The 11,081-nt window shown below is 33.5% G+C and overlaps 1 protein-coding gene across 1 annotated transcript; it reads right to left on the bottom strand.

Moving 5' to 3' along the window:
* Positions 1-4,512: 4,512 nt before the first annotated feature.
* Positions 4,513-9,849, bottom strand: LOC123916554. The gene is made up of 3 exons (XM_045968031.1): positions 9,344-9,849; positions 6,538-8,203; positions 4,513-6,293 (listed from the first exon to the last, which is right to left on the bottom strand). Exons 1-3 carry the CDS (start codon positions 9,714-9,716, stop codon positions 5,024-5,026), a joined length of 3,309 nt encoding a protein of 1,102 aa, XP_045823987.1. The 5' UTR covers positions 9,717-9,849; the 3' UTR covers positions 4,513-5,023.
* Positions 9,850-11,081: the final 1,232 nt, after the last annotated feature.

Here is an 11,081-nt window from a genome sequence, read left to right on the forward strand (position 1 = left end):
CATTTTTGTTTTTGAAAGGGACTAATCAAACCAACATTTCTTGGATTGTTGAGGAGCATGTGATTTCATTTCAGAGTAGGGATGAAATAGGGGTGAAAATGTTTTTTTGTCAAATTAAGATATGAAAGCGGCAATTTAAATTTAGCAATTTTTTTTCTTCTGAAAGATAACATTAACAAAGTTGAGAAACAATCATATTTTCTGTCAAAAGAATTGTAACAAAAAAATTATGAATTTATCTATAAATAAGAGGTAATAATAATCATACTTGATCCATTGTTCCGAGGTAAATCCCGATTAATGGTCTGTTTGGTTTGACGGTGGAAGTGCAAATCATGTGTAGCTGGTGTTTACCAAGTTAAAAGTTAGACTTTAAAATATATTTTTTGGAAATAATGAATTTATTATACAGTTGGTTTATAACAGTAAAGTTTGAAATTCTGATAAAATTTCTTTCAATAGTTTCAAGATAGACTTCAATTAAAAAAAAAAAAAAATCCTGTATTGAATAAGTGATAATCTACAGCAGCTATTGTCTTTTTGAATGTGGACAAAAAAAACTTGAGAAATGGAGTGTAAAATGCATATGTAGTTCGTGATCTATTGTTTTCGTCGTATAATTCACATTTGAAGTACACTGATGTGGAATTAAAATTATAAATATATCCTATGATGTCTTTTATGTTAGTAATTTTATTTGCAGATCAAATTGCCTATTTAAGAAAAGATTTGAGAACTAAAATGACTAAAAAAACAATTTTCTATCCAAAAAAAAAAAAAAAGAAGAAGAAGAAACAACTATAAACCTAAGGGTCATGCTAATTGCAATATCGATGCATTTAAGGAAGATTGTGATGGTGAGATACACTTTCAAGGACAAAAATAGTAGTTTGTACTTAGTCACATGTTAAGATATCCCAATATAGAAACTCAACATTTAATGATACAAGAAATTAAATGCTTTAAAAGTTAAAATGCAAAAATTAGCATTTAATAATTTCTATTTTTACTTTTTTAACATGTGTCTTAAGGGCACGTGTTAACATTCTCCTTGTACTTATACTAATTAAACAAACTATAAATGGAAAAAAATTAATAAAGAATTTTATCAATATAATTTTATTAATTATTAATGTATTTAGTTAATTTTATTTGAGAAATAATATTTGTACACCCATTTGAACAATATATTTTCATAGTGCTTTTTACTCCCTCTTTTTTATTTTTTATTTTGTCCCATTAAAAGAGAAAACAATAATTTGTCCGAAAAGTTATCAAATATACTTTCTCCGATTTTATATATAAACAAAAAATTTGTTTTCAAATTCATTAAATAGTTGGTATATTTAATTTATAATATAGATGAAATTTTGCCTATATAAGACCGTGAGAGTAAGCTGTACTCATATGTCATTATTTTATAAGTGTAAGGTAAAAGATATTGACTTCATATGGGTGTAATAAAGAATTTATAAATAAGGGTTTAGGAAGATTACATTGTAGTTCTTTTTTTAAGACTTTGTATCTGGCCTTAGGACCAACTAATCTAAGGGAATCAATCTCACCGCTCACTTGCAGGGCCTATTTAAAGTCAGAGTTTTTTTTCCTAGGTATGTACTTTGCCCACCAAAATTGGCATAGGGGGAATCAAATCTGAGACCTTGAAATGAGCATACTCCAAGGACCCAAGCTAATACCAATGGATCAACCCCAAATGGGTTTTTTCTTCCATTGACTTTTTCATCAAACCTGGAGGCTAAAGTGCTGTCTAGCTTTACACGGTTATACCACCACCGGTCAATTTAATACTAAAACATTAGCACCCATTTGATAAATAATTTGTCTCTAAATCGCTAGACTTTTTTTTTTTTTTTTTAAAAAAAAAAAAAAATTTAAATAAGTCTTTTGGAATTTTATTTTTGATAATTATTTATGTAATATTTTTTAGGTAATTTTATTTTAGGTACATCTATATATAAAATAAACATATTAATTATACAATCAACTTTTTTAATAAAAGTGAATATGCAAAAGTATTTATATCTAGAGAGAGAGTACAATTTGATCCTTCCTATAGTTATAATTATGCAAAATTTTACTTTTTCAAATTCATTTAATAATTGATGTATCTAACATATAGTATAATTTATAATATAAATAAGATACATTAGTTATTCAATAAATTTTAAAAAATAACTAATGGAACCTTCTACAGAGGCATCACACACGCCATCTTTGAGACGGATTCGAAGAATGTGGTGGATGCAATTCACAACTTACGTGGTGGTACTTCAGAGTTCAGTTCTCTTATTTGTGACATTAAAAATGTAATGATGTTTATTCCAAACTTTGTGGTGAAGTTTATAAAGCGACAAGCGAATATGGTTGCTCACACGCTTGCTCGGGCGGCCATTTCTTGGTCTAGTCGCTATATTTGTGAGACGCTACCTCCTTGTATTACTCCTTTATTGAATAATGAAATGATATGAGTTTTTGATTGTCAAAAAAAAACTAATGGAACCTTCTAGGTTTAGTGTTCATTTAAGTGAAAGTTCTTTAGTATCGAGGGTTTTTATTTTACCTTCAAAGCATGTTGAACAAAGTTATTTATTAGTCAAGTACGTAGTTTATTGGCCAAATTTTTTTTATCTTGAGGTAAATAAGTGTTCTCTCCGTCTCAAAATATAAGTAAAAATGAGTCAAATGAACTTGATGTATTTGGTTAAAAATTTGGACTAAATACATTCATTTTAATTGACCAATTTTTGCTTATATTTTGGGACGGAGAGAGTATGAAATTTTGAGTTTGAATCAGGACCCTGTTTATCTAGTGACATTCCTATCAATTAAATTATGCTCATAAAGACGTGTCAAACCAAGTTTTTTTTGTAGTAGACGAAATGATAAAGCCACTCATTCACACAAGTGGAAAAGCTGAGATTCGAACCTCGATTATGACGGAACCTAACAATTTCAATAAATTTTTGCCAATTGAGTTAAGACTTTTCCTAAATCAGCGTTTATTTTGATATTTCCAATAAATTTGTTTTGTTTGGCAAGTGAAAAGGATCCTTGATATCTCTTCATCTGCAAAAAATTCTCGACGTAAAAACATAAATACAAGAGGATCATCTTGGAATAGCAAAAAGAGTGGATCCTCGGGGGCCCAAATGAATTGGCTTATTTGAAAAAAGCCTTGTTCTTGGACTTGGGAAGATCTATATCGTGTCTCATATGAACATTGAACCAAGTTTTAAAGGCATGTTGTTATAAGAAATTCCTCATTAAAACCAATAAAAAAATTAATGATATAATCGTATACTTATTTTAGAAAAAAATATAATTATTGTGTAAAAAAAGAAATATAATTATATGGACAAACTTAAACATGGCCTTTTATTAATTTTTTTATATATATATTTCATTCTAAGCATGCCAAATATTTTAAAGAGTAATATCAACATAGTCATGGTGTGACATTCCTTTGATTTCTATTGAAGATCAATGTTTTTCAATTAATAACCCCAAACAGAAAAACATAAGCAAGTTGAACACTTTCGTTTTTACATAATCTTTCGTTCTGTTATGTTTATTTCATGATGGAAAATGCTATGCTTATTTGAAAACAAGAAACCTTTGTGAAGACATCTTTGCTTTATCATCGATAGTCAATTTATCTAACTATTTAAATTTAATTTATATAGCCACTTACTTGAAGTTATTGGTTTGATTCCTATGTGAAGGGAGAATGACTCGTAGGCATAAGCTATTGGAGGTTTGTGTACTGTTAGCTCTAATTACTTGATTTTGTTTAATAAATTTTCTCCTTTGTCTTCAATGCCGTTACTTGTTTAATATATTTTGGGCTTGAAGAAAATATTTGCCTTCTGGTTTGGCTACCAACAAGAAAATATTTATTAATTAGAAAAATAATTCAATTCTATCAAAAGAAAAATAATTCAAAAAGAGGAGGCAGCATGGTGTTTGGCTTGTGCGGTGGCCAGAGAATGGGAAAATCATTTGTTGGCCTTGTATCCATCGGCTTGGGTTGTATGGTCTATGGTTCATAGGTGGTTTGGGTTGAGTTCGTTTTGCCGGATTCCATGTTGTTCTTATTAGAGGATTTTCTTTCTATTTATAGCAAATGTAAGCAATGTCTTCAAGGTGTGTTGATGGTTTGGCATGTGGTCGTTTAGGCGCTTTGGCATTCGCAGAAAGGATTTTTGAGGCAAAGGTCAGGAGATTTGTGAAAAGATACAAATTGCTTCATGGAAATGACTTTTATAAAAAAAAAAGGTTAATTAACCATATTTATTTTATGAATGGTGTGTTTGCTTGTTTGATTGTATACGTTCAATAGTGTCATTGGGGTGGGTATATCGATTGTCAGAACAAGGTATTGATTGGATGTAGTATTACTTGAACTTATCCTATTGGTGCGAGTTAAGTACCTCTTGCACTATTACCGATTATTATTATATAACAATGACAATATAAATCTTTGTTGTTAAAAAAAAAAGAAGATAAAAACATATCATTGCTAGTAACTAAAAAATAATAAAAGTTCTGATCCATCATTACCTAGTGAAATATAAGTTGTGGCGCCCAGTAACTAGAGGCGGGATCTAAACGGAGGATACAAGGCCTTAAAAACAAAAATTGAGTAGTTACCTTACCACATTTGTGTAGCAGATGCTCCTTTCGAAGTGACGAGTCATCACCGTACAAATATACAATGGTTAGATACCGATAAGGCACGTAAATTACCATACTCAGATGTGAGATGTTCCTCCGGCCATAATAAATAAAAGATCAAATGTAAAGAATTTCCATGTCGCGGCTTGGAAGCATATGAATCATCCTCAATTGAAAAATCAGTACTATGGTCAGCTAAACCATCATTTCCTTGATATAACATACCAGGCACTTCATTCTGTCTGTGTAATCTTGAGCAATCAGAATCCTAAATTTTAATAAAATGGAATTTTAGGAAGGCCCGTGTCATGTTTAGACGAAGAAATCCTCAGTTTTGCATCTTTGACTCATCCTCTTTCTTCAAGCCATTTAGTAGCCCACCCAAAAACTTGTCCTTGTTGGGTAAGGCTGGGTCAGCAACAAATGAATACTTTTGAGATCTTTGCTTTTCTCTATAATTCCCTGAAGTATTTTTGGAAACGACAACACCCTGTTTGGATTCTGTGGATGAATTTAATATGTCAAACAGAGAATTGCTCAAGTCAACAATGTTTTCGGATTTATGGACTTTATTCTCTTCTTCCTTGGTGCTATGCTGGGAATCCAGAGCTTGCAAGTCAACAATGTTTTCGGATTTATGGACTCTATTCTCTTCTTCCTTGGTGCTATGCCAGGAATCCAGAGTTTGCCAAAAAGAACTGTCTTGCTCATCATATTTTGGCTTTCCTTGATCTTCTGGTTTAGTTAAACAAGAGCTATCCCCTTCAGTATCAGAAGAATCATAATCTGAGACAACAGGTTCATAATCAGGATTCTTTGGTGTGTCCAGTTTGATTGCTTTCTGACTTAAATTTGATTTCAAATCATTCTGATCAAGGTTTTTAGCAGAAACAGGGCCTAATTCCTCCCAAAGAGATTCCATGTTATACTCTTTTGGGGCTGTATCAGATAATTCATTATCTGAGTTGAATTTTTCATCACCGCCATTGGTTGCTACAGTTTTGAGGATAGAAGTTTCTGAGTCAGAACCACAAACAGCAGGAGCAGAAGGATAAATATGACTGGATTCTACTTTAACCCCAGGCATTATCTGTATCAAGTATGCCATCTTCTTATAACCAAGTTTCTTGAAATCAAGGTCATAGCCATATCTATTATTAAATTGTTTTCGAATACTGCTTATATTATATCCCTCTGGATGTTCCCTCAATATATCAGTTACCAGTTTCTCACAATCTCGAAATATAACACTTCTAGACCTCTCGGTATGTTTCTTTTCAGTGGCAAGTCTGGGAACTCCCGTTTGCTGAATACTTTGAGTGTGTTTCTCCTTGTCATTTTCAAATGACTTTGGTAAGTTGGACTGCGATGTTCTATTAGTTATAAAGAAAGATCTCAAACTATTTGAATCATTAGACAGGCCTGACGCAGTCTTCTGAACTGATCGAGTTAGTTTAAAAGGAAATGCTTGTGAGGGGCTTTCCTCCAACCATTTTTTTTCTGCTATTAACAATTCCACCAATTGAAAGATATCATTTTTAGTAAGAGATTTGAGAACCACAGGGTGATATTTTTGTAATTTGTGAGCCAAATCCTCCCTGACACAAATAACATACAGCAAAATATTACTTAGTTAATCTTTTAAAAATTAACTCAATAATGATCATCATCATCATCATCATCATCATAAAATATTAAAATATTGGAAGGCGCACAACTTTCAACAGAAAGTTCATGATACAATATACAATAGATGTATTGATTTTTTCCCCCCTTGTAGTCGAGATTCAGATTAGAACAAGGAAGGAATGAACACAGATAAAGCGAAACTATCATACAAACCTGCTTCTAGACTGGGAAATAAGAAGTGATCCTTTGGGGCTGAAAACAAAAGATTCCATGTCATTCCAAAAGGAACCACTAGAAAATAACGCAGGCTTTCCTGATTGATTGACATCCTTGTGTGGTTCAAATAGCTTGGGCTCTTCAAGATTATCAGCAGTCTGGTCTAGTTCAGATAACTTGGAGTCCTCAGCCTTTCCAGAATGACGGACATCTTCCTGCTGTGGTTCTAATGGTTTGGGCTCTTCAAGATTACTAGCAGTCTGATTCAGTTCAGATGACTTTGAATCCTCAAAACTACTAGTCACCTTATTCTGATGAGCAGTCATATCATCAGTCTTTGCATTGCTTTTCCCAAATGGCCACCAACTTCTAATCCAGCTAAAGAAAGTTGATCTTTTGCTGTAAGTTTCAACACAACCATCAGGTCTTTTCTCAACTAGAGAGTCATCAGCGGCTGAAGTATATGGGCTTTGATCATCAACCTCCTTTCTAGGTTGATTCACATGTTTGTTCTTTCCTATAGATTTTCCAGAATCATAACTTGCTATATCATTGTTTTCCACCATTGTGTGATCAATACCAGCAGCGAGATTCCCTGAAGTGGTGTATTCTTCAAGAACTTTTGGACTTGCATCTTCAGACCTAACAATGTCATCATCAAACGACTTTTTAGATCTTACTTTAAAGGAACCAATCTCAGTTTTGGAAACATCATTGTCCTTTGGTGAAAGTTGAGTCTCCGACAGTTGTGCATTAGACACATCCACAACCTTCTCACTGCCTAAAGATGATTCATGCGGCACATCTTCCTCGATAGGTCTTCCTTGTGAAGGGATAGATTGTAATGATTTTGAATCATCTTCAATGATCCTTTCCTGCAATGAATATAATGAAGGATTCTTATATATGTCTTTATCCATGTCTTTATCTTCACTGTGTAGCTTTGGAGTTGTTGTGTAGCCCCTCTCCTCATTCTTAACAGCAGATGCCGTTGATAGAGTAGTGCTGCTTTCAGAGGGTTCGGGGGACTCTGAGGGGAGCAACTTCACACAAAAATTACCATTTCCTACCTTCTGGAGATGTACATTTGGTATTGATGATAGAAAGCGGTAAAGCCTTTTATATCCACATATGTTTCTACCCAATGACACATTACATTCTGTCAGCTCTGCACGAAGATCTGAAACGGCAATACCATTTGGATGTAAATTCAATATATGCTTAATAATCCTCACAACTGACTTTGGATTTCCTCCAGCTGGCTGTAAGTCTGAGGAAGGTTCATTGATTTCCACAATTTGTACTTTTTGTGAAGATGGTGACTGCTCGGCAGCTGAAAAGGGGTTTTCAAGAGGCACTTTAGAGTTTCCATACCAAGAACCAAATTGACCATCAGGAGGGTGGTTGAAATGCTTCCCAGTTAGATTTTCTCCCTTGAGCAATGAAGTCCACTGCCACATTATGGTTGCTGCACTACAAAGAACATCAGGAGCCTTTTCTGGAATTGCAAGCAAGATATTGTAGTTGTTCATCCTTAATCGGTGTAATATGCCAGCAAAGTCTCTATCACCAGATATCAGAAAGAGATGTGCAGGCGGAGGATTTTGGGAAACCCAATACATAAGATCAACAAGAAGAGATCTATCAGCACTATTCTTTCCACCTGAAACAAAGTAGTTAATTATAATTTGAAAAGATAAAAATGTAGATAAATGAAACATTTTAGAAAGCCCTAAAGTTATATGGACAAGATACTATCCTATTTGGATCAATAGTTTAATTTGCAACTTATAGTACAAATGTTCATCGTCAGCTATTTCCATAACAAAAGTTAAAATAAAATCAAAATTGTTTCGTATAAGCTATAAGATGTTTTCATAAGCTATCCTGGAGTACTTAAGAAAATAAGCTGAAAACAACCTATAACATGTTATAAGTTGTTTTCGTAAGTTATCTCACACAGTTTCGCTAGTGTTTATGCCAATATATAAGCCCTTAAGACATTATTGACCGTAAAACATTTGTCATGGTTTATTTAGTGGCACCTCCATCTCAAATATGAAATGGCATGGAACTGCATATCACATTCTAAAAAATAAAAGGAAAAATTACACTTCACTTCATCCAAGGTTTTACTCACATGAACATTGGTGAAAGAATTACTAAATTCTCTCCATTAAAGCACACAAATTTTCCAAAGCACGCATCTCGGCCCCTTGAATTCTCAAAAACATTGCAAATTACTATCTAGTTTTTGATAAAACTGGGAGGTCATAAAAGATGCATTGACACTTGATTTCCATAACATACTAGCTATGAAGCACGGACTCTGACACGGACACTTGACACAACACCGACACCACTACTATATTAATTTATATATAAAATTTCTAAATTGAGAACCAACATATATACATGTGCATTTAAATTGAGCAATTTATTTTATTAAAAAAAGTTCTAAAACACGATAGAATTTGATCGAGAAAGCTAAAAATATTGCAATCAAACTTAGCCTTTAACCCTGCATTGATCAACATTGTTTTGACACATCTTTAAATATTTGTAGATATGTCTAAGGAGTGTTTAAGGTTTGTCAAGTAAAGAAAAAACTACTTTTTTGGACTACTTGTTGAGTTGTCCAACATCTGCCATACAAGTGTCATACAGGTGTCAGACACCCCGATCCAAGGAGTGTCGAAGCAACATGCCTAATCCAAAAGGTGCATTGAAATTGATGATCTAGGTCTAAAATTACAATTAAAATAACAAATTATTCAAAATAAGAGAGGAAATTAAAACAAACCATTGGGAACATGAGAAAGATGAATCCCAGTGAAAGCGAGAGCTTCTTGATTAGGTCTAGAAAGCTGCAAAACATCGCCGTAAGCAGTAATATGAACAGGACCTTTAATTCCGTTAGCTCTAACGGCGTCAGTGATAGCAGGTGCTACTTTGGAAACATTAACACCGGCAGGGATGTTACAGTTCTCGAAATCCCACCAAACAGAAACCCTAACATTGCGTGATTCTTCATCGTGACGCTTCCAGTGAGAATACGGAGTGGGAGAAGATGAAAACTCGCAGAGTTGAAGGCGAAGAAGAAGTGTGCGAGGTTGAAATGTAGAATGTGAAGAAGTGAAAAATAGAAGATTCTTTCGGAGAAGAAATGTTGTCATAGTTGGGAATTGGATGAGGAATGGGTTACTCCATCTGCGTGATGTAGAATGAAGATTAAGATGGAAATGGCAGGGTTTAGGAGTTGGGAATGGGAAGAAGAAAACTAAAACCCTCGTAGAAAATTTCTTTGGGTGGAATAGGTTGGGCTTATGGCACTTCATGGGCCTTGTATTACCCATTCGTTTTGACGAAAATTTCTCATCCCACCTACTCACTTTCTCACCCACCCCCTGTTTTTCCATTTTTGTCCTTGGTCAAAAAATTCGGAACGTGTTTTTCGAATTTTTTTAGTTCAAATTTGGAAAAAATTCGGAAAACACATTCCGAAGTTCTTTTTAAAGGTAAAAAAAATTCGGAAAACGCGTTCAGAATTTTTTGACCAAGGGCAAAAATGGAAAAACAGGGGGTGAGTGAGAAAGTGAGTAGGTGGAATGAGAAATTTTCCGTTTTGACATTCTTATCCTCCCATTTTATAATTAATATTACCAATTGTAATACCCCAAGTCAAATGTCTAGAATATTGACAAGAATATACATAATTAAGATCCGGATACATTAAAATTTACAGAATAGCTTGTTCAAAAGAAACAAGTACTTAAATTCTATATCAGATACAAGGAGAAGAAAGTTCCATTACACAACGGTCAGACTAATCTAACAACACAAGGAAGAAACTAATGTAATAAAATCTTCCATCTTCAATCCTTAGTTTCTTCTTACCCCTGTCTCGTTTAATCTGCTTATCTGAAGAAAAAAAATACAAATGAGTGGGATGAGACATAAAGCCTCAGTGAGTCCCGCCTATCCTAGGGTAGTACTAATATCCTTTGTCCTGACAGTTGATCAATTACATAAACATATACATATTCATTTCACAATTATTTTCATTATAATGCAAATAAAGTGTGACACACAAAGTTAATTATCTGATTTGATTTTACGGAATAATCCGAGGTGAGTAGTCTCGAATCATTCCCTTACATACCCGGCTAAATTTCCTATCATATCAGGGCTAAAGCGTACGGTCATACCTTATCTTATCGTTGCGTGAAATTCTATGTAGAATTTCAATCCAGCTCCAACCCCTACATAAGGAAGTCTTTATGGTGCCTTATAGACCACAACTTAACATTTTATTCATTATAAACACTTAGCATATTGGAAATCCAATGCTTGTGGTCCAAAGTCCACTACATTTCAAGATCAACTACACAAATTCTTACCGGTCATGAATTAACTTATATTACATCTAATCCAAAGTATTCTATTTGTTTTCTCTACCCAAACTTATGCAATTGGTTAAAATAACAACAACATTTTTCATTCCTAATTAGTCTTAGTCCATTAGGGACATTACAATGTCC

The sequence above is a fragment of the Trifolium pratense genome, linkage group LG3 (assembly GCF_020283565.1).
Source record: "Trifolium pratense cultivar HEN17-A07 linkage group LG3, ARS_RC_1.1, whole genome shotgun sequence".
Taxonomy (NCBI): domain Eukaryota; kingdom Viridiplantae; phylum Streptophyta; class Magnoliopsida; order Fabales; family Fabaceae; genus Trifolium; species Trifolium pratense.